At 33.5% G+C, this 26,260-nt stretch overlaps 1 protein-coding gene across 2 annotated transcripts in view; it reads right to left on the reverse strand.

Moving 5' to 3' along the window:
- Window positions 1-4,224: 4,224 nt before the first annotated feature.
- LOC149790545 (A disintegrin and metalloproteinase with thrombospondin motifs like) overlaps window positions 4,225-26,260 on the reverse strand; it is a 29,174-nt gene continuing 7,138 nt past the window's right edge. The window contains exons 5-14 of one of the 2 annotated variants that reach the window (XM_089971416.1): window positions 26,031-26,103; window positions 25,349-25,442; window positions 24,423-24,500; window positions 22,872-23,020; window positions 19,625-19,668; window positions 17,775-17,883; window positions 16,663-16,833; window positions 10,424-10,559; window positions 7,862-7,972; window positions 4,225-4,836 (exon numbers count right to left, since the gene is read on the reverse strand). In XM_089971416.1, coding sequence (XP_089827542.1) covers window positions 4,795-4,836; window positions 7,862-7,972; window positions 10,424-10,559; window positions 16,663-16,833; window positions 17,775-17,883; window positions 19,625-19,668; window positions 22,872-23,020; window positions 24,423-24,500; window positions 25,349-25,442; window positions 26,031-26,103 — 1,007 coding nt within the window. In that variant the 3' untranslated portion in view covers window positions 4,225-4,794. The remainder of the gene's footprint in view (window positions 4,837-7,861; window positions 7,973-10,423; window positions 10,560-16,662; window positions 16,834-17,774; window positions 17,884-19,624; window positions 19,669-22,871; window positions 23,021-24,422; window positions 24,501-25,348; window positions 25,443-26,030; window positions 26,104-26,260) is intronic. The other variant, XM_089971418.1, reaches the window with a different exon arrangement.

Here is a 26,260-nt window from a genome sequence, read left to right on the forward strand (position 1 = left end):
ATCACGTATAAAATTATATCACTATTATACTTCAATGCCTCAAAAGAACTAATTTGCCAATAGCTTCGAATGTCGCGATATATTAACAGTTTTTGATGTGTCACAAAAATATGGTTAAAAACTGCATTGACTGAATTCACTATATTTCCGAATTAATGATTTAGTCCAAGAATTACTAGTATATCAAATGAATAATTTATATACTAAATCCACCCAAATTAAAGATTGAACCTAACAATAAGACTGATTCTGCGTCATATGTTAAGGGGGAAATAAGGAATTTTTCAAGTAAACAGCACTGACATTGAAAGCTAAGACAGTTATAGAGCAACGATGAAGGTCAGAGTCCTTTCTAAAACTTTCAAAGTGGTCAACAAGTTTAAGGAATTTGCAAGTGAAAAACAAATATTCAAAGCGGAAGTAAACATGTTTACCTCCATTAATATTTATCTGAATATTTAATCAATAACGTTAGTATTAGCTGTGTATTAGGTTATTTTACAAAATAAATGACACCGGTAAGGAAGACCATTAACTTGATTTTAGACAAAAATCAATTACAAAATACACATATACTTACTATATCATTATCAACAAAAGCCAACAATGTAAATTAAATATACATAACTAGTACTATGGTCGACGAAGTTACCGCCCGTCACTTGTTTATATTTGTATCGACCATGTCATAACTTTCATTAGTTCCTGGATGTCTTGGTAACTTTTTGCCGCTTGCAAGTTATTCAGTCTTTGTCAAAGGATAAAGTCTTGAGCAGCCACATCTGGAATGATTGTTGGGAAATTTCTGATTTCAATTTCAAGGTTTTATAACTTTGTTTTTAGTCGTTTAATCAAAAGCTATATTTAATTGCTATTCTACATTAGTCATTTTCATAAACTAATATTGGAGCAGCAACATACTCTGCTTGATTTCGATTATATATGTGCATTCAAAATACGTCTATATATATCTAAGCATTACAGTGTACTTATTCACTTTGTAGTCGTGAAGAGTACCATACAATACGCACTTTTCTATGTATCGTAACCACTTTTTTGCCTTGAGCCAGTCAAATTTATAATTCCGTGTGTTTATATGGAAAAATGTCTTTTCTGCAAACATTGTTTTATTTCCAAAATATTTTTAATTATTTCCATGTTATTAGAATTGCTTACATTTTATAACCTATTGCAAAGACTTGTTTAGAGAACGATATACATTTAATAAGTCTTTTAATATCAGAGAAACATCGAATCTAAATAAGATTTGACTCACTATTTTAAGATATTTTAATATTTTATAAATTCAATTCCAACTTTATATGCATGAATTATGTATTTTCCAGTTTTGAGATCATGTTATCTTACTTTAATGGTAGTTTCCTCATCACTTTCAACGTTATTTTCATCATATTTGTTACTTCAGCTACATACACATATAAGGTAGACACTGAGTCCTCGTCATTTATTATTTAGCTATCTGAGTCTTTGTTAAACATTTACTCATTACACCTTTATTAAACTAGTGTCTGCGTTTATGGATTGTGTACCTTATGTGGCCAATTAAAAGGCTTTATCACTATTTGTATATTTGCATGTATTTAGTACATGTATGCTTATATTATATCCCGCCTAGGAGACCTACATTTATTTTCCTCTTTATGTCCATATTTGACAATATATAGAAAGGAACAGCTTCTTTTTGTTGAATAATTAATTGCGTGTCATGATTCATTTCATTTTGAAATGTTTGCATTTGTGGTTGTTTTTTTTAGGTGGTGAGTGTATCCAGGTGCACCTTCTATCTTCGTTTAAAGTCATTATGTTTTTTCGTTTTTATTATCCGATACCTGAAATAATTTGTCACCATCATCTACGTCTACCAAGGTTAACATCTAGCAATTATTAACCCGAAATCTTGTTTATATTTCAGTGTCAAATCTCCTTTAAATATGACACAAGCAATTAAACTTAAAATGACGCAAATACTAATTTTGAATCAATATGTTTACGGGAACTAATCTAAATTCGATTATAAGGTGGTAAAGGTAACGTCTTGGAGCTTGTATGTAATAACCATATAACTTTCATTTTCTTTCACAATCCGCAAAATTCATTTTCCGTTACAAATAATATTGCTATGAAATCCACCGACCTTAGATAATGCGTTGTACTTTATCTCATACATATTCGCTAAGCAAATTTTGTTATATAATTTGACGCAAGACTTAACAAGGACAAAATATCTTAAATCTGTATAGAATCTGATAAATATTTGTTATTTGATTTTCATGTTATAGTTGTAATAACACTGCGAATTTAGTTTTCTTTTCCTCTTAAATTCGTTGTATTGTTAAATCCCATCATTGCATTTTTATCACAATAAAATGATACAACATTTATAAAGTACCTCTTGGTTCAAACTTTCAGCTATGGCAAACAGTTATGTTGTAGCATATTCGACTTTTTAGATATCAATAAGCTTTTAGTCTTCATAATTGTATCAGTCTTGCCGATATCGTCGTTTCTATTTCATTGTGATAACTCCTCATCATAGGACATAGCTTATTTACTATCTCCAATTAGGTCTTCTAAATAACATATTACGGGAACCTGAAATTACACGTGTTTTCTGAACAATCTCTTCTGTGAAATTAGGAAGATGGTTTATATTAAACTTATATTTATATATTTTGACACCCCATAGAAACTGGCAGTAAAATAAAATATATTAAAGCTTTATTGTGCAGTACTTTAATTATACGTTATTTTCTGGGTTGTGAAACCACTGACATTTATATAGATATATTTAATAGGGTATTACATCAGTGACATACGTAGAATACCTCAACATTCTAATATCAAGGCTTCTACTAAGCCTCACCACTACCGACTCTCTTTTCTTTAGATTGGTGGTAAATTAGTTAATAATTAGTTAATTTTTCAAACAGTAATCTAAACTTCGTTTATACAATTAGCTTCATTCATATGACTGTGTCTGCAGTGGTATTCTGTCCCCAATTATTTATATAAAACGGTGTGTACATCGCCTATCTCTGTGTTTTAAAGTGTTTGACACAGTCCTATTTAGTGGTACGAATTATCGATGTCAAATATATTGTATCCACCGTTGTATTTTGATTGGCCAACTATATCTACCTGACAATGAGAATCTATGTGGCGACCAAATGCCCTTCTCAACGTTAACCGTTTTTCTCTTGTCTCATTACCTAACGTAAAAGTTGATTTTTCTACAGAGTCAATATATTAACTGGCTACATGTTTTATTATTTCTGTTATGGATTTACTTACCCATTTTAAACTGACCACACACACACACACACATAGACAGATGCTGCTAACTTTTTCTGTGTTACGACTCTTTGTTCTTAAACTGAGGGAGCAAAAAGTAGCGAAACCATCAAGTCTAGTAAAGTTCAACAAATACTTTCTTTGCTTAGAAGACAAGGTGAACATTTAAAAGACACGGGCAGAATAGGGAAGTAAGTCCCAAATAATCCTAAATGTCACATCACAGATCCAAAGGTATAGAAGTTTACAAATTTTCCAGTGGCTTAAATGTGCTGATGTGTTCATAGCTTATAATGTGCTGATGTAACAAACATCGTAATATTTCGCAATGATATAATACAAAAATGTATCTGAATGAGTGCTAAACAATCACAAAGCAGTGTTTTACTACAAAACGCAAATGGGCACTTTGTAATTCCAAGGTATAACTTGATTAAATAGTGCTCACAAACTACATCTGAGCAGAATAACAACATTATACGTTCCCAAAGACTGATAGAAAGTAATAATGAAGACTTTGTTTATAAATCCCTTTTATACTAACTGTTATCTGACTTATGACGGAACAGAATAATCTGGAAATTTGATCATTTCGGATAAAGAAAATCACTAATTCATATACAAGTTCAGATCTTGGTCATATATGCTGGTAAATATGTTTGCAAATGATCATCATCTAAACGTACATTACATATACATTGACAAATCTCACAATACAGATCTAAATCATAAGTATCCATATTGCTGGCATTAATTTTAATACGGCAGATACATCCAACAAACAGCTCAGCAATTAAACGCAGAGGGATTGGATTAGTTATGCAAGGAGTACATCAATCATGATTTAAAAAGATGAAACGCAATGTCGTTAAAGAAAAGACAGATTTAATTATTGTTAAAAATGCATTTTATTTGAAAGAAATAGGCATGAAAACTGACATTTTAATAACAAAACTTGCAGATAGACAAGTAGCTATGACCATTCCTGAAGATACAGAATGGCTAGTAATTATCACAAATGAATCATTCGAAATGCAAGTTAAAGAAATTGATATTTTAATTGATGAATAGTTTTAGCATCTTAGAGAAACAGATGTTTCAACTGAGGAATGCGTTTGAATTCTAGATGGGTTTATGTCAGATATATTCTTTTCAATGCATGCAGCGAGAAAACAATAGCGTTATGTGGCGGCTATAACATAACCAGCAAAATTATATGTCGTAATTTAGCAGCATATTTTAATGTAACATTAATTCGTATTTGATTCGAGCTAGGGGGTCATTAATAAATGTAAAAAATAGTTCCTGAGGAAGGTTTTCGTTTAAAAGTGTGGTGTTAATTGAATGTTACATGATGCCGATTTTATTTGCTTAAGTCTGCAAACGATGCCCAATGGTTGCATGAGACGCAATGTCTGAGTATAATTCAAACTTGTATCCAGATGATCGCAAATTTCGTAGGACAACTGTGCCACGGTTTTTTTAATTCACCGATTTTCTGACACACCTTCCCTCAAAGCACCACTGCAAGAGAGAAAATGTATGTATGAATGTGTGTATGTATGTATGTATGTATGTATGTATGTATGACTGACTGACTGACTGACTTTATTTCCTCTTAAAAAGAGATTACATCAGATTAAACAAATTCATGATAATACAAGATCATAAAATAGAACAGAAAATTGACAAAAATACAATAGTAATACTGTGTCAGCTACCGTATTGACAAAACGAAATATCTCAATACCTGCAATTCTGCAAATCTGCAATCATTTAGTGGAGCATGGCACTGATCTTTTAACAGCTGCTGAATGATGATAATATTTCGAAAAGTTAATACGTCCATAGTGTTATGTGCTTAACATTAAGTTCGAGATAGCAACGAAAATGAAATGAAAAACCTATAACAGTGTAATTCTATATGTAGTTTTTATTTTTTCTTCATATCATGCATGTATTTATGCATATATATACTTGTTTGCGCGTATGCGTGCGTGCATGCATTTATCTATGACTGACTGTCTAAATGACTTAGTTACCTCTACAACAAAGAGTATATCAGGTTGCTAAGATACATATTATACATATCATAGGATTATGAGAAACATCATAGACGAGAACGCAAGCATGATATATACATCGTCAACTAATGCATTTACAAAATGAGATATATAAATACAGAAAACCATATAGAAATCTCTAGGAAATAAACATAAACAAATACATAAACAAATACATAACACACACACAAACAGCTGTCATACAACAAAATTTGCGGATTTGACAAGATGACTTTGGCCTTTAATTGTTTATTTTTAATGTTAATTTACTACTTAGCATTTATATTATGTTAGAGCATGTTAGATGATAGTAGGGCACACATTTTATTGTAGAAAAATGTATGTATGTATGTATGTATGTATGTATGTATGTATGTATGTATGTATGTATGTATGTATGTATGTATGTGTGTGTATGTATGTATGTATGTATGCATGTATGTATGTATGTGTGTGTATGTATGTGTGTATATGTGTGTGTATGTATGTATGTATGTATGTATGTATGTATGTATGTATGCACATGTGTGTGTATGTGTGTATGTATGGATGTCTGACTGTCTGTATGTATGTATGTATATGTATGTATGTGTATGTATGTATGTATGTATGTATGTATGTATGTGTGTGTGTGTGTATGTCTGTATGGATGGATGTATGTATGTATGTATGTATGTATGCATGTATGTATGTGTGAATGTATGTATGTATGTATGTACGTATGCATGTGTGTATGAATGTGTGTATGAATGTGTGTATGTATGTATGTATGTATGTATGTATCTATGTATGTATCTATGAACAGGTACAAATCCCATTTTAACCTGACAAATCAAACAGACTACACTGGTGTCATATATATATATATATATATATATATATATATATATATATATATATATATATATATATATATATATATGCGTGTGTGTGTATATGTGTGTGCACATTTGCAAGAAATAAAAACATAAACATTTCGCTCCAAAAGTGCGCAAGAAGTTATCACTTGGTTAGACGTGCAAGCAAACTCATGTTAAAGCATTACATTAAAGTGTCACGTTTTGTATAACATCTTGTTTATTCTTATCATATATTTATAAGTTACTGCATTTGTAAGGGAAAGTATGAACGACTTTTTTGGATGGAATGCTGCACCACCTTGGGAGTGCAGTATATCCATCCGATGAAACAAGTTCATATTTTCCCATACAAATGCAGTAACCTTTTTATTACATGCTCATTTTTATATTCTACCTAAGGCTTAATTATATAAACAAAATACACTACAAGAAACAACGTAAATGAATGTATGCCGTATTCCAAAATAAATACACAAGAGCATATGTATCATTACACAACACCAACATCATTACTGCGCACATAACTCCGCCCAGATAAATTTAAACTTAGTCGCGCGCTCGACATAACTTTCGAATGAAAATGGCTTGTCTAGTTAAAATTGAAATTTGTAGTCATATTGTGAATGAATGCGCATTGCAACAACTTTTCCATTTGATCTGGAATGAAAAGATTTTGGTATTTTATTTCGATTCGACGAAAGTTTGTGATTTTGGACTGGATTCATCTGTGCAAATTGTACATGAAATACATCGGATTGAAGCAGCGCGAGAGAAGCATGTTTACATCTGCAAGTGTGATTGTTCTGTCATTGACTATTTGAAATCATAATGTGGGAAAAATATGAAGAGCTTCAATTGCAATTATCAAATAGACGCTATTGAATTTAATCTTTATTTCATTTTGAGTACAGTAATGAAGATGTGATTGCACTTGGAATATAGTCGAAATTACAGTACAACTTCGAAATGTGTAATCAAGCATGAGAACTCATGACATGGCTCTTGTAATTCGGATTTGCAGAACTAAGAAAGTACATTTTGAGGAAGTTCTGGATGTAAAACTGTAAGTATATTTTTTGTCATTCTTATTACAAGATAAAGGAAACAGTTTATGCCTTTATAGCTTGCATGTTATTTGTAGGTACCGGGCAATTTTATGAAATCTGGTGTCTATCGCAAAATCTGAACTTTGTATCAAAAAGTTAACGTGGAATGTAACAAAACAGTTGGTATGTTGCAGTCCACGGGACAGCTGCTTTTGTTCATTCAGAAACAAATTTAATCAACCAAAACATATTGCGCCTACTATGAGAATATACATTATTTGTTTACATAGTAGTTCATAATACACTATTGGACGCTCGTGTCCTGCGCGTTGGTGCAATATGAAGGTGTGCAATATCGTAAAATATTGAACGATTCTGATAATGTAAAGTTGACGGAGAAACAAATGAGCATATGATAAAACCCTCTGTTGTAGATGTATCTTCCTTTTATAAAAAGATATCATCTGATCATTAGGCTATTGAGAGTCCCATTACATTATATATCAATTGTATTTATGTATAAAGTGAGATAGACAGAAAGACAGACAGACAGAAAGAGAGTCAGAGTAAGAGCTTTTACCTTATTGGGTCCACAATTGGTTCCACTAGCTGCACTGAAATATTCATCCATGCATTTTTGAGTTTTAGGATCCGTACACCTCATTAACTCACAAATGTTTGCACGGTCAGTCTTCAAAATAATGGAACATTACATATATAGAGAGAGCTATGGTGCCATAGGGAAGTGTAAAGCACAACTAATCTTTCGCAAGTATATTTGTAGAGTGAAGCCAGCTATACCATTGCCGGTACGACTTTATACTACAATGCTATGCAATGTACTCATCTAATTCCACTCCATCTTGTTTTGCGCTATGATGCACATCATACTGTTTCTCTTGTGGCTTTAACTAGCTCATCCAATCTATTGAACTGATATTTCGCTGTTTATATACATGTGACTTGTTAAAGCCTACTCTTATTGTGTTTTTGTGCGTTGTTCTTGTATGGTTTCTTCATTTACTCTTTATTTTGGTTTAAGTGATTATGCTTTTGCTGAAGTACGTCATATTAGGAACTGTATTATATTTCTTCTTCGTGTGTCTGTCAGTTATACAGATTTGAATGTAGACAGTATCACATGTTTATTCGTAACTGTTATTCTGTGCTACAATAAACACCATCAGTATTATACATTATTCGTTACGTTTATGTTCTTTTCAAGATCAGATACTAACATTAGCACTGGCGAACATTTAAAATATGTTGTGAAGTTGCAACAAAGATGTGGCAGATACAGTTACATCATAATACATCGTTCCCAACAGGTGCCTGGGACTTGTATGCCATTTTGTAAGTGCAATTCCAAAAGTTCAAAAATAATTTAATTTTCTCACCATAGATTAGACACCCTGTATATGCCATCAGGAAAGCTATACTAATATATATATATATATATATATATATATATATATATATATATATATATATATATATATATATATATATATATATATATATATATATGTGTGTGTGTGTGTGTGTGTGTGTGTAATTAATCTATTCTTTTCTGGTGACTTTTTCATATACATCCGATACGTGTGTGATACAAACAATATCCATTTTAGTAGTTGTCCGCAAGACTGGAGAGGCATTCCTTACATATATAAATTTAAATATAAAAAATTGATAGCACTCCTCGTTATACATTTGCAAACGTTTGTCTCATTGTTACCCAATTATTAAAATGTCTGCATCAACTCTTACAAACAAGATAAGTAGAATATCTGTATGTTCGCCTTTGTATAGTACAACAATTATGTAGTTTTCCATATGGACGCTATAGTACAACAATTATGTAGTTTTCCATATGGACGCTATAGTACAACAATTATGTAGTTTTCCATATGGACGCTAAAGTACAACAATTATGTAGTTTTCCATATGGACGCTAAAGTACAACAATTATGTAGTTTTCCATATGGACGCTATAGTACAACAATTATGTAGTTTTCCATATGGACGCTAAAGAAGTCGAATGTTAAATAAATGTTAGTATCGTAACACTGAATGCTACCCAATAAGTCACAATAATATTTATGTCACATTTGATACAAAATGGATCTGCATGTGTGAAAAGCCGCTCCAACTTATCACTATAGTTTTTTTATTTGATACCATTGGATAATTTATACATATTGTATCTATTTAACTCTAACACTGTACAACATCTCTCCCTTTTTCTCTCTGTTATCTGGATTATATCATTGTCATACATCGAAACTGTGGCACATCAACACTATCTTACTATATTGCTACATAAGCACATTAAAGATTAGAATTCATTTAGAACCCATTGGAATTCATTTGGAATAATATATATGTTTGATCTTGGGATATAACTTTTGGGACTACATGGGATTTAATTCACAATGCTGTAAGTTCATTTTACGTTTTCACTTTTTTGTTCTATTGCAATAAAAAATTTTGTTGAATTTTACTTAAGCTGGTGATTTCTATTCTTTTTTCTAGTTAGTTTAAGAACATAGAGTACAAATTAGGTCTACTTCTAACTGCACTGGTCACAAACACTTTTGTTATTAGGGTAGGTATGCCCTGATCTATTGTTGTGCGGTTATAGTCAAAAATGGAAAGCAACAAAATTAACGATTCCAACACGAAGAGTGCTTGAGAAAGAACGTAGAACGCATCATTTAAAGTAGTAAATGATGTTTGCGAATGTTTACAGAGGTGTACATTTATGCTCCGAATACATCCACATATATTTCGCGCACATCTATAACAGTACGATCTTATAACAAACTGTGCATGGCTCGATTTTAATCAGCCGAATTACGCCAGAGCATGAAAATTTAAGAACGGTATTGAATATTGGAAGATATGTCAGTGTCACTAAGGCGGGATACTTAAAAGTTCATATCCCTCTACCATTACCCCGCACGGCAATCGTTTGTTTCAATGTGTAATCTGCTCTTCTTGTTACAAATGCATACTTTTGAGTATACCGTCTTAGGCCAGAGAGTTGTTGACCACAGAACAAAACAGAGTTGAGTAACTTCAGAAGCTGACATCGCTTATACTAACGTATACTCAAACATAAACTGACATACAACGTACATACCTCGCAAATGGTAGACTTGGCGCCCATAATGAGAAGGCACTGGTCATTAGGAGCGTACACCTCTCCTGGTTGTTCCTTCACAAATTTATGATAATCCGTCTCTTTGTAGAATCGACCCGGTCTAGTCACACATTGTCTGAAATAAGAATACATAGTTAGAACAGTTAGATACTGTATAACGAATGGGACCATAACAGAACAAGGGTAATGAAGATTATGCATTAATGTTCAAATAAGATCCAATACTAACAATGTAAGAATAAGAAGCGGGTCTGTTATGCGGCCAATAATATCATTTAACCCATATGATGAACAGTTTGCAACTCGTTTCAAAGAATACATCATAAAGTTTTATATAAGCTTAGCATGACTAGAAGCATAAGAAGAAATGTAAAGGTAATTTTATCACATGCACCTCCAGTCCAGCACAGTAAGCTACACCAATACACATTGGCCAACATCTTACAATAGATACACCGTCGGTTTTAGCCAGCATCTATACCTAATAGCCAGTATTGGCAAATAAAAGTCAGCTGTAATGCAGGGTCATCTAAGATATAACCGCTTATAAGCGAGTTCAGTTCCCTACTACTCTTTTCGTCCCTTTGACTTTACAACAATCCCCTTATCAAAAAAGTAAATAACAATAGAACAAATAAATCGAATAAGTAAGATGGGCTGAGATAAATAATAGGAATATTAACACACTGTACAGTAAAAAAAAACCCATACAAATCACCCAGGGAAAGTGTACCAGCGCCGACATAAAAAAATGAATAGTACTCAATATATTATCAGTCATGAAAATGGAAGAGATGTAGAAATTATATCTGATAAAGGCGAAGTATAAACAAGAACAAACGCAAAGACACAAAATCCACTTATTTTGTCATTAATGGAGAAAGGTTTACATTTGTAAGAGATATGGGTGCAATTAAATGGTATTTAATGAGATGACATGAGATGGATTCAACTGGTGGCATCGCATCATTGTTCTTCTTTGTACATTGTTCTCATTTCTGTTCCATAGACCACTACTCTCTTGAGACTACACTGTCCTTGTTGTACAGTATTCTTTTTTACGACGATGCGTGATTGCTCAGGATGACCTCACATAAATGATGCAGTGTGGATGTAACAGGTTCGCATCTTGTCTCCTACTGTGTGGCTTTGCAACCTCTAACTAAAACTAGTTTTTCTGATGTTGTTTGTGGTTGTCATTCTTTGCAGGTTTCACTGGTACTTCTGCTCCCCTTACTATGCATGTTTTCGCTGATCACATTCTGTGCATACTCTGCTGAGAAATGACCTTCATCCTGACAATGACAACACGAATCGTTCGTTTTGGCTCTAAATCTAATTTCACTTAATTTGGAGGTCCATTATTGTTTTGAACGATGTGAACTTTCTATAACTTATGTCCTTTACCCTGTGAAGATACCACGTGTCTTCACTTTTCTTATGATAGGTGTAGTTTTGGTTCACACCCCGTGTAAGGTTTCGACAAGAAGTTGCTTTTGTTAAGACTATTGAAGCTACAAAAATTCAAACTGAAATGATGCATTCTCTTATGTAGAGAGATTATGGTTGTGTGACAGTGAATTTAAAATTCAACAGCCTTCCGTCATAAAATCGTTACACACTTCCAAGGATGAGTGAGAAACAAAGTGATGAGGACGGTTTATGTTGCCCATTTCCAAGAGAAATTTTATGACGAAGGTTTTACCTTTGCTGTCTGCAAATCGAAAATCAGATACCTTCCCTAACACCGTCCACCTTCTTCCCAGCTCCGAAAGAATCAAGATATGCCAATAAAGAATATATAGGTAGCCCCGTAAAATTGTTCTCACATTGAAAAGACCGTGGAAGACACAATTTAGATGGAGATAGATTCAATAGCTATATAAGGGAGATGCCTTATGTTCTTTCAGAACAAAATTGACGCAAAAATCTAGCTTCAGATGAACATTTTGTGTTAAGTGCGACGGCTAATAAAACAATTCGGGACGAAACACTGCTATTTCTGGTCAAGTGGTCGAAGTAGATCTTTAGTGCTACATTTATAGATATGACAACGAACCGAATAGATTATTTAAATGCCAAAATAAGAAACATGAACTGGACCATCGTGTCGACCTTATCGTTGTTGCTTGAAATATTCTAGCAGACATTTATTCTCATTATTAACGTTTGTGTTGCTCATCCCGCTTGCTTCTGATCTATATGAGCTTTTATGTCACACCTGTAGCAATTTTAACGTGATTCCAGGTGTTCAAGAAAATACGTGATTCTGTTAAACCAACAGAAAACAAAGGGAACGAAGATGAGGTGAATCTTTACATGAATTCATCTCAACGCACTACAGCTCATGCTGGAAAAGTACAGTGTACATTTTCCATGAATAATGTTGCTATGCCTTTGCGTTGAATGCATAAGAAATTTTGACATATCAAATATGGCTAATCGATACTTTCCTCACGTTAATGACGGTGCTGCGGAAACCTTTCCCGAATTTTTACTCTATCTTGGACGCACCGATCCTTTAAAGGATACCTACACTGTTGCCAGTGATTAGTGTATCGAATGAAATTATACTCGAACTACTCATAAAGACTCATATGATACTCAGTTAAAAGTTTGCTTTAGATACATTTTTGTGCAAACTCCAAATATTGGATGCAACCTTCTATAAATAGAGGAAAAAAATGACTGGATAGTATTCCGTTGATGATACAGATTTTGAAACTCAACAGATGCTTATTTCATTATTATTTCACGTGCGCTTCTTACAGAGAAGAGAACGATCTCTTATAATTTGTATAATGGAGTACAATTTGCATGACGAAATATACCAAGAGATCCAGAGCATTTATAGTCCATATATCCACGTGCTATAAATGTGGGAGAACGATTGCAATGGTCATTTAAAACATATCTAGAATTTGTGTCGTATCTTTGAACTCTACGGTGATGTGGACCTCGACGCTTTGAACCAAAGTGACTGTTTATAGAACGCAAGAATATAACTTGATTGATGTACAAAACAGACCTGTCGCAAGTAGAGGAAGGATATACTATTTAAATATGTGTTCCTTGCATCCATTGCTAATGTTTCAATTTCTACCGGTAGCCTAAAATTTACCAAACACATCGACCTCAAGCAAATCCGCCAACGGCAAGGTCTGATCATATATAAATCACTTCCATTCACTACATTACACCAGCTAGTGCTGCCTCCTCACAGCAGTGGAACACGTTTGTTTCCATTGTGTAGTGTGAGTGCTCACAAGTGTGATTAAAACAAAACTTATCGTTCCGATAAGCAAACCCGCCCTTTGCACGAACTTGCATAAGTGTCGAGTTGTTATATTTATCGATCCTGGATGCCAGTTAATACAAACTGAGGAAATTTCGGCCATAGTGAAGGAAACATATATAAATGACGACATGCTCACTATTCTAGTCTACATATCCACTGATATTTTTCTAGAAATCGATTGATATTTTTCTAGTCTAGAAATCGATTGATACTTTTCTAGATATCGATTGATATTTTTCTAGAAATCGATTGATATTTTTCTAGTCCAGAAATCGATTTATACTTTTCCAGATATCGATTTATATTTTTAAATGAACTATAAAGCTAGCAGCTCTTTCTCCACTCCAGAAGAAAAACATCACACGAAGCTGAATGGTTTATGGGTAATGCTCACTCACTGTTCTATGTTGCAATATATTGGATAATTTGTGGATTCAATGCAATACTTTCAGTTTATATGCGAACATTCCTCAAACACGCAAAATACGTAAACGTTTGATACATGTGAATTACAATCATTCCATAGATGTTGTTAACACCGACAAGTTTGCTGTTTAGTTAACAACCACTTTACGTCTAAATTGAGCGTGGTGTTGGAACCATGTGGAAACAGCTTCCTTCACATTGATGTTCATTGTTTGGTGTATATCATTAAGGTGTAAAGCCTGTGTGTTTGACTGGTTATTTTGTTTTTACTAGTCGATTCCAGAATTTCTATTAGAAACGTCCGAACTATATGTCTGGACGCATGTTCATAGCTTTAGCAGGTTTATTCTCTTTGAATAAAGGAGATACATGCACTTTATGAGTTGCAGTGTGAAACTACAATTGCAAGAAGAGAAATTGAATTTTCCTAGAGGATGCTAGCTTGTATCCGGTGTGTAACTAAATTTGCTCAATCGGACCCATTATTATCCCTCTATAATGTGTAGTAAGATCAGATGACTCATTGTTTACCTCCTAACGTCGATGCAGATATATTGCAACCACGACGTTTGTTGTCACTTTGACTCTGTTTACTCGCATGTAGCGATCAGTTGCTAAAATACTTTAGATTCCATATGCCTGGATTTATTCAGACCATAGAAGGACGTCAATGACTCGGATTAAAACTTGGTGGATTGCCGCCGCCTTTAAAATAATTCAATCCACGAGGTGAAACGGCTCCCAATGAATTTATAATGAGATGCAAGGTACTTTGAATTCGCTTGTAATCATTTCATACTTTTAAGAACTTCTCTTCCGTTATCAAAATAGTTTGGAGACTCATCGTATCTTCGTTAAGCGAATATATATAATATCGTGTTTGCTGGACCGAACGAGTTAGGAAATTCTGAAGTCTTCAAACTTTTCAATCATCGTAAATCGTGTTTGTTATATGGTCTTGTAGGACGTATCATAAGGTGTTCCAAGTAGTGATAATTGGCTTACTTTTTACTGCAAAATGTTGATCGGAATAGTTTCATTTATTCAATATGCTAATAGCGCTAACTATAGAGACCCCCCGGAAACTAGTCGTAATCGATAAAGCAATTGAAAGTTTGTTAACATCAGTGTAACGCTTCTATAGATTATATAACTCAAAGTTGATTAGAATAAAGTCTATTCTAACATCAGTGTCTGTACTCTATATTTAGTGTACTCCAAGGCATAATTATGACCATGACAATCATATTGATCTGCCTCATGCATCCAAGCTAAAGCAGCAGATGCCGTACAGATTTGGTATTATTATGGTAACTCGCTTGTAACTTTTATCGTTTTCGTAGCACTTTAAAACTGTAAAGGCAATATTCAGTTCTATATTCTCTACTATTAGACAACAACAATTCCTTTAGATTCCACCCTCCTGCCAAAGGTCCATGCACAGAAAATCATATTGTGCAAAAGGAATATACGTGTGTGTTAGCACTTGTGATAAACTAGTTTCATGATGACGTTAACATCACGTTAATAGGGTAAATGCATTTATATTCCCCATCAACTACAACGTTTATTGGTAAAATAGAAAGTAGTTTGACACAATTGGCGGATCCAAAAATCGATCTCAATTCTAAGAAACACATTGTCTTCAAACCACTGTTGATATATATTTTTAGAAGTGATTATGGGTTCGATCTTACGAATTAACTGTTGTACCGTGTTAACCGCTTGAAAAGCGTAACCCCAATAACATAATATAAGAAAACCTTGATCAAGGAGTTGATAGTATTACTGCTTCAAGACAAATAGAGAGGTGATACCTCTAGAACACGTCTGCTACCGTCTCCCTTGTTTCTTCTCATCCTATAGTGATACTAAATAAACTTGATTTAACAATTAGGTTTCACAAACCATGACAAAATAGCGACTCTTTTCTAAACTGGATTATACTTTTGCTGTGAGATAGGTGGCACATCATACGAAATAATGTAAGAGACAACGAAAATACTGGATAAAGCAAATAAGCAGTTTCTTGAAGCGTCGAATCTGGCCGTTGTCAAAGCACTTCTTTTGTATCTAGCTTATTTTCTTAACAACATTTTATAAACTTTAAACTTTCACAGATCCATTGTCAGAATGTTTACGTCTCTCGTTTTCCTCGAAGCATCAATAACAATGTCAATGTCATTTCTGTTCGACATGTAATCAAAAACTTACAAATCAGACTCATACTGACGCAGAGAAAGACAGGGTGTTTCTGGAAACAGTAGAAGCATTGTACTTGTCAAAGTCAATTATCATGAACTGTATATTAACTACGATGAATGACCCGTTGCTAATCGATTCATTTATTTGAAACGTACCAAAAGACCCAGCCGAATTTAGGGGTATATTCAATTACCGCTAAAAGAAAAAACAAATATTCATTACACCCATTACACGGTCCACAATTTATAAAATACGGGAGACATAGTATCTTAATATGCATTGTACATACTTTGTCTTTAGTGTCTTCTTGAACGATTCCACTGAGCAGTTAGAAAATATGTATGGGTTTCTGGTGTAAAGTTTGGTTGGGTCTACTTTTGGCACAAATGGTGTCATAATAAAGTAATCATCAGCCTTACAAGCTGCAGCGTCCTCTTGGCCGTCATGCCATGCTCCAAGACTGCAAATAGCAACGAAGCAATGCTTTTGAATTTAAACACGTAACGTACAGCGTATATATACTTATACTAAAATATGGCCATTTAAAAAATATTATACTTCAGACACTAATTACATCACAACCCAACTATTAGCATTCTTATCAACATGCCTGAAAGTATCGACAACCTTCAATAGGTAATTGTCAACTAGAACATGTATCAGAATAAACATTATAATGCGATTATAAGAGGTTAATATTTATAAGTAATTTTCCATAGTAAAATCATGTCTTTTTTTCTGCATATGACGCTTTTGCACTAATCTAGGATGTCAGAAATCTTTTGTTGGGGTATTTACATTGACAAATATTTTCGATTTACGTCAACAGTGTAAGCATATCACAAAAGTGATTTTAAAGGCCGGCTGACCTCTGCAATATATCGATGTTCATATGTTGGCATTCTTTGTTCATGGATATGTAGCGTCGGTGACGCGAACGGTAAGGAGCCTCAGAATGTAACTTGTGTGTCTTACAACATACCTAGTATAGAAATTAAAGTCTTCATCACTAAAATATATCTCAACCCGCTTTCATCAACATTTCAAAACTAACTTTATAGTTCTTAGAGAGTTCATATAGCCTCTGTAAAGATAAAGAAAACTATTTTATGAAAAAGAACAAGTTGTTAAGGATTTCTGTATCAAATTATAAAGATCAGGCAAAAAACAACTTTTTGCATTTGGCATTTATCGAAAAGTAATTATTTTTTGACGGCCCGGATGATACAGCGATCTGGTACATGAGATACTAGAAATTATAAACCGGAAGGAAACCAGTATCTTTGGATTGGCGGCCACTGGTTATTTCTCGTGGAAATAAGGAATCCATCACGGGCCACAAGAAGTGCCAAACGAGTTAACGTGAATGCTGGAGAAAGACGAAGTCAGGAGCCTACTTACTTGTGTCCCAGTTCGTGTGCTGCAGCCCACGTCATCCAAACAAAATCACCTGCTTCGACAATCGAAAATCTGTCACCAACATCACATATCCCTCCATTGAGAGATATACCTGAAAGAAAAACAGAGAGTGTTCTAGATATTATAATAATATTTGGAGAGGTTAACGTTCACGACTAACCAGATAGTTTGATCTGATCAATAAAATATATTGATTTCAACAACACACACGTTTGTGCGTATTTTAAATGAATGTATTTTGTTGAAATGGCATTTAACATATATTTAAGTCAATACATTGTTAAAAAAAGAAACATTTAAATGCTTGAAGTACAAGACCGATGTCAAGTTGACATAAACAAGTGTTCCAATATACATATACTGATTAAACCCAACACCAATTAGCATAACAATCAGAAGAATTAGGTGAAGAAACCTGCAACAGGTTCCTTATTCGGCTATGAGTGGCTAAATTAGTTTCTTGCACAAAGGTTACTAATGTATAAGACATACAAAATATAGTGTATCAGAACCCTAAAATCTGGATATCGCATCTGCTGTATTTCCTTTAAATCATTAAGAATACGCAGTTTGAGATATGAACGAACACTAAATAAGCGTAAGTAGCATATATTTTGAAAACGTAAGCAAACAGGATCGGTGACGTCATCTCATAGCTTGGACAAAGACCTTTCCTTACAATAGTAGTGTTATTCAGGTCTCATGGTAAAGAATTCTCATCTTTTTATTGTGCACCAATTTCACTGATGCCTAAAGCATGTGCCAATAGCTAGCAATTATAAACACTCATACTATTTAAACTAGGAAACTTCTCTAAACTGGACTCTTTATTGGTAAAAACAAGGTTGTTCTAATACTAATTTAATCTCAAAATACCAGACTTTTTCAGTCTACAGATATTCGTTATTCAATTATTTTCAGCAATATAAACGCCGCTTTAGCAGCATCACGTCAGTAATACCAGGTTATTTAGTGCAATATAAATACCAATGACATTGTGACAAAACAAAAATATGTATAGAGGGGTTGCATAAGCACCAGAATCATAATGTACAGCTAAACCATATCGACTACGCCAATTATAAGAACACCCCACTAAAACAACCTTATGGATATAAGACCACGGCATTGAAGCGAGAAAGCATAACCGCATGCAATAATAATTATTGTTTGGATGATCCCGTTACTAAGTAACGTCCACCTAATGAAACCACTCATCTTACTTCTAGTGATTTGTCATGTTATCATGGTTTTAAGACATGAAGTTAACAAATGAAAGCATATTGTAAATGGAAAATCTCTTTTAAAGGACCATTTGTTTGCTCTTAAATTGAATTGGAGAACCGATGTTTTATTTTAATGTAGTTTTGAACACACAACAGACAATTAATAAATGAGATTTCCTAGTAAATTAAGATGATTGTCTCTTGGATAAAACTGGCTGTGTATGTGCACCACTGTAGAGATAAATAGAAATCCTTACAAAGTATGCAAATCTTTACGTCAAAAGAGCCCGTCAAGGAGAAGAGCAATTGTAACTGCAAACTAGCATACTGGAAAGAAAAACATTAAAGCAACGCAGAAGATGAATTGTTTGCTTCAGAGGCGCAAACAGTATCATATCACCCCTGACTTTCTAAAATGGTGATATTTGTTAACACATTCAAGTAATCTACTACCAAATACACTGAATGCGACTTGAGTGGGCCATCAATGTAAATGGAAAATGACTACTGTATACAACATATGACACAATCAAATGTTAGACACATTAAGATCTTGTTTGACACAATGTATTCCATCAGACAAAGTGGGTGAGTGAGTCCATTTACCTCGAACGTCAGGATCACTAACATCATCGACTTTCAATCTGAACCTAAAAGAAAAAGAATCATTTAATACACATACACAATATGCTTTTTCAATGAATGACAAAATATGGAATTATCATTTGCAGAGAAACTATGTTATTCGTGAGCCCGGTATTAGAGAAACTTATTAAACAACAAGCTTGCAATTACATAATTTTGATCATAAAAAATATTATTTGTTACAACGTCGACAAAATGATGGATGATCTAAAAACACGGTTTATCTTATTCCTTCAACTATTTGACATGATAAAAACATGGCATGCAATTGGTAGAAACATATATTTGCGTTTTTGTTTTTGTTATATTGTTTTGCCTCCCAGTAGCATTGTATTTAGTATGTATTGTGTGTTTGACATTTGTCCATGTTTGAAAATGGTGCATATCTGTGGTTTGTCTTAACTATGGGCTACACAGATTTGTTTTATTGAGTTCCAGACCTGACCATTATTATGACCATAGAAAGTCCAAGACTACTTTGGTTTTTGGCAATTTTCCACTACGATGAGGAAATTTTTATGAAGAAAAAAAATGTGAATTTCGAGACAGGTCCAGTGCGGATGGATATAAGGTTGCGATCAACAAGTTTATTAATTCCACCATTATCTTTAACTGTATTCATTGAGATCTTGAGATAACGTTTGACAGGAATCATTCATATGCCAACACAGTCATTGCCATAACAAAGTCCTCATTCACGTTTGGACTAAAAACAGTTTTGGAACTAATTAAAGATATAGTATCTCTTCAATATATATCAAGATGTTTGGTACCTAGGTACAGTCAATATGTTTGGTACATCAGCACATTAAGGGATGGAATTTATTCTGAAAACCACCGAAGCTCATCTTCAGCACCATCGTTTTGAACTTCAGGTGAAACATGTAGGATTATTTATTATTTAATTCGCAATACTGTAAGTTACGTTAAAACTTTTGACTTCGTAATTTTGAGACATAAATTGATTTGTTATATAATGAATACAAATTATATGGCGTATGACAGTCCTTTCAAGTCCACAAGGTCCAGCACGTAATCACGTGTATCAGTGATTGATTACGATAAATGCAATAGATTGAACAATAGTTTAATTACAATTGTTGCGGATGCTGGAAAATATTTTATGCATAATAAATTTAAAGCCTAAATTGCTGTATAAACAGCTATTTAGAGGTTTGGAAACACAACGATGTTTGTATTTTATCTGTTTGTTTTGTCTACGCTTTGTATTTGCGTTTGAAAAAGACATTAAAAGTCGAAAGCGCCAAACCTAGTTAGATACTAGTTTTGCACTATTACTTTTCAGATTCATGCATATACATATATGCTTTCATTTATAGTTTATATGGCTTTAATTTATATCTTTGATCGATTATGGAACATTGGCAAGATATGTATTATTGTTGACATCTTTGGTCATGGTGATTAATAAACATTGACATAAAGGACAGTGCGTACGCATTGGTCGTGAGCATATATTTAAATAACTAATAACTATTGATGCAATTAGCATTAATAATAATAATAATAATAATAATAATAGGAATACAAATAATGATAATAATAAAATAGTATGTATTAATACCATCATGCGAATGTTGCTTGAATCGGCGAATCGTCAGCTCCATAGGTCTTAAACAGTTGATAGTCATTCGCTGCATTTTTGTAAATGCCTATTATCAACAAGACAAACATTTATCGCCTACATCTCATTCGCTACCTTCTAATTTCTATGTTTAAAGATTGTTTGAATCCAGCAGATATGTTTTGGCAGATGGGCATAGCATAACTCAAGAGGTTGCTATTAAATGTGTAATAAAGTAATAAATACACATCGAGTTTATGCCATCAATTGATATCAAATAAAGAGTACACATATTTCAAAACACGAATAGAAGAATGAGTTCATTTTCACAATTTAAATCAAATGTGCACACACAACTTAGGAAGATAACCTTCAGATTTTTTACCAGTGAAAGACTAACAAACCAAAGCTAAATATTGAGCACTCAAGGGCTCTTATACTAATTATTTTTTGCTGCAATGGCGCTGTTTTTAGCGATTGTTTAAGTTTTGTTAGGAAATCTTTGAAAAGTACATCAGTTGGTTCGTTATATTTTTTAAATACGGTAATAACAGCACGGTATAAGTTGGCGACGAAATGATCATTACGTGCAAAGAACACAGTAAGGCAGCCATGCTGGTTTGGTCGATACAGTGAAGCTAACGGAATTAGCGTAAACTTCCCTCCTTACGACATCAAAATGCAACCGCGGTTGAAACACCTCAATAGCAATATTAGAACACTCCAACAAGGGTGGGGAAGGATTATTTGAGCCTAATTTGATTTCGTTTCGATTGCTTTTAAAATATGTGTACTACCGATATACGAGGAGTTGAATGAATACAATTTTAATTTATTTGAACCTACAATCACAAAGATATTATGATTGCCTTTAAATTTTTACATCGTGTTGTTCCTGTATAAGATGATGACAAAAAACGCTAATTAAACATCTTTGTATGATGCCACCAATATTCGTAACATAGCGTAAATATTGTGAAACAGTCTGAAAGATGTTTTGTAGACCTATACTCTAATAGTGTCATTTGTTTCGTTATATGACTGATAAACAAAACAGATTGGAAACAAAAAAGCTGTCTATATTATTTTATAGCATGGAAAAATACGTATAAAATTAAGTTATATAACCTATATTTTGGAAACATTAACGTTTAGAGAAGATACGACCAAATAAAATTCTTTGTTTACCTTATTCGTTACATAACAAACAAAACGCACTATCCGTTGTTTTTAAAAGAGTATCGCACTAGCTTAATTCAACTTCCGAAGAAACAAACGATAACAGATGTACCTTGCAGGTCTTTCATACCTTAAAAACGATGTCATAGTTATTAGTTATCTCTGTGTAACAAACGTTTATATGTTGTAGGAAAGGGACAAAATGATATGCATAATAGGTGCAATTGATTGGAAAGTGCAAACCTAAATTATAATGAATAATGTATTTTTATAGTAATTAGTGTAAAGTTCCGTGTGCTACAAAACGTCTATAAATTTCGTTCAAATGAGAAATGTTATATGTCCCGACTATTCATCCGTGTATTTGAAACTTCTTCCGCGCATAAGTTGGTCCTCGTTCGTTATCCTTAAGATAATGGTTATACCTGGTGTAGATACACTAACCTTGTAAAGAGCATTCCGTGGTCGAACAATGGTGAGTAATTTCCACCGGTGCTATTGTCCCATTTACTGAGATCCGAATAATATCTTTTTGCATCAATATATGTTGTCCCGTTAACGATTGTCACATTGGACTCACGGTGGAAGGAATTCTTATGTTTAAAACAGTAAAGAAACAAATGAAAACGGTATAGTAACTGCGAGTAATCTGTATCGCACTATTTAACACAAAATGGAAACAATTCGGCCATATGGTATCTTGTCAAAGCAATTCCTAAGTTGGTAATACTATGAAGCACATAGGCTAACCATACAGGTGAAGGGAGATCGGAAATGAATAATGGATATATGTACGTGAAAGAGCATGATAGATACAACCTTATACACACAGGTTGTATTTATAATGATTAGTGTATCTATCAATGGAACAAACACTGATGAAGTAAGAAGCAAACCAAAGTGGGAAGAACTGGATACTGTTTGATAAGAAAGTTATTATACATTACATGTACATACTAATAACTAGCCATAAAAATAAATGTTTAGCATATCACTTACACTTACATATCTATATATTAAATATTCATAAGTTGTATTCCTTCATCTCACTAATACTTTTGTTTGTTTCTCCATCTGTCATTGTCTTTTATGTGTGTGATTGTCTGGCTCAATGAAACTATGTTTTATAGCCTGTTTGACTTTAAGGAAATAGTATTTCCAGTTCCCTAATGCAGTTTATGTTTTTTTATACATAATTCTAAACATGGTGTCCTTTTGTATATTCTGCCTATGTAAAAACATTTTCTTGCCAACAATACGGTATCCAATCTATCTTCTGTTGGCTTTTTTTTCAGCTTAAGTTAAACTAAAAATCACATTTGCAACTTAACTCGACACTGTGTGCCAAAAATCGTTATGCTTGTAGAGCTTCCCACCATATATAAGATAGTATCGATGGGATTATTTTGTATAAGGGATTAGCAGCATTATTAAACAGTTTTAGTGAACGAAAAATTAATACGAAGAATCATATGAAATTTTATTAACGTCGGACAATGAGTAGTATACTATGTAGTAATGTTTACTGGAACCACGATAGATATCTGTAATAATCACCTGGGTGAAGGACGAACACGTTTCCAAGAAAAAGAGAGTGGCATAATTTAATACCGTCTTTGATTAATATTTTTATTCCACTGGTGGCACTTTTTAGAATGAGTCCAAGATGTAATGAGATCGAATGACTGTAACACCTTGTTTAATGTTGAAAATACTAGATTTCTTAAATATATTATCCTCTGATTTGGGCAAAAGTATTTTGAAATATTCACGCAACAATAGATTTTCCATAGCCGTGTTTATGGACTATTGAAATCGTCGATAATATTATGTTTCCCCTTTAGTACATAAAGTCGCATGAATAATCATTGCATCTGCCAACTGTGACTGTAAATCAGTATGTCATATCAATTGTAATCAAAGATAACATTAAATCGTGTGTTCACGGACAAAGCATTTGCGTCATCTCAAGCATGGACGGATATATTTGCTTACCTGGAAAAATATAAAGTCAGAAAGGATGACATTGATTGATATACTAGGATCGTCTATACCTTTGTAGCGCAGGTTTACCTGTGAAAAAATACAGATAATATTATTTCGGAGTGTTAGCAATGTACAATATCAACATGAAAGAGTACAAAAAGTACTATTTAAACTCTCTTTAGAGGATATACAGGTACATCATGCATAATTATCTACTTTTGGTATCAAATAGGATTTTACATTTTGTAAAGAGAGCATTAAATATCTCTAAACACGATAGTTATGCATCAAACGGCTGGCTCTTCAAAGACTAGGATAATTAAGCTTCTGTGTAGTATAATAAATACCATCCTGGGACATATTTCAGCGGCTTGTTTGCAGAGGAGAACGATCGCCCTGGTGGCATAAGTGGTTGGAGCGTCGGTCTCGAATGCGGTAGGTCGAGTGTTTAATCCCCGACCAAGTCATACCAAATAAATATACAAATTGTACTAACAGCTGCCTGGCTTGGCTGCATTAATGGTTATGTGTTAGAAATGATAGGCCTTGGGTCAGGATAACATGACTGGGGGAACATGATGCTAGATATCGGTGGCCTGATGCCCCAGTGCTAGACATCCTTATAAACTGCCACACTGCAGACATCGTAGCGATATCACTAAATATTTTCATGCTGAGAAAACATTTGTATTCAGAGACTTGAATAAGAACGTTTAATTAAAATATTAGCCAGCAAAATATAATCACGCCAGGTTTCGAAAACGTTTTTTTAATAAAATCGCCCCCAACCCCCTTAGGCAATCAAAGAGTGATTCATTATGTCTTGCTGGACACACATCACTCAATTCAAAATTAGCATTCTTGTTTTTAACAAATTTGTGCTTTGTGCATTACATGAATGTTGATATTCTCGCTCATTCATAATTTACACTTACACCGTTCATGACGTGTGATAAAGATTCTCTAATCTTTCTTTTCACTTGACTCTGAGTTGTTAGGGTGACTTTGCTTTCTAACAGTTTTGTATATCTGAAAATAGAAAGAAACAAATATTGCATCACTTTCGTGTGTGCCTTTTTGCATGTGCATGATTTCTTGCAATGGTAAAATGGACATACAGTATGCAAGATGATATGATAATCATAAACTAGGGAAACAACGTACCTTGTCTTGCAAAATGCATTGATTTTTATACCTTTTTCGGCAAGGTGCTGCCGACGTTCGTAACTTTATTTGACGTGCTTCGAAGTATGTAATCAACCAAACAAAAAGTAGTAAGTATAGCAATGAGTTAATCATTAATTTTGCTCTTTACTTCTATGTCAATAAAATCTCAATTGAAATTAACATATACTTCCTGTGCCAGAAACACTGCAGAAACGAACATATTGACCTCGTTAATACCAGAGCGATTCAAATTATTTGTGCAGCATAATCAGGGCACTATTGCTCTATTTTCAATTTAGCTCATAACCGCATTATTATTTCAAGAAACATTGGTCTTTGCATTGCACCTGCAGGGACAAATGGACATTAAGACAAATAATTCGCTACAAGTTCGAATGATAAAATGGTAGATAAAACATAGATGATTTTTCTTGCTTCCATATCACTTACAAGTCAAAAATTCCTGCTTCGATCAGTACGGCGACCTTGACATGGTAGACGTCCTTTAACTGTCGAGATGTGTCTGTGAATGTTATAAGAAACATATTCATGATGTATATTTGTATTTGTGATATAGAATACATTGATATACTTGGTTTTATAATCGTCTGCATGTAAAGTGTTATATTTTCAAGTTAATAGTGTATACTCTGGGAAGGCATACCATGCTTAAGAACATT

Source organism: Sinohyriopsis cumingii, chromosome 10, assembly GCF_028554795.1.
Source record: "Sinohyriopsis cumingii isolate HCF-2022 chromosome 10, ASM2855479v2, whole genome shotgun sequence".
Lineage (NCBI taxonomy): Eukaryota > Metazoa > Mollusca > Bivalvia > Unionida > Unionidae > Sinohyriopsis > Sinohyriopsis cumingii.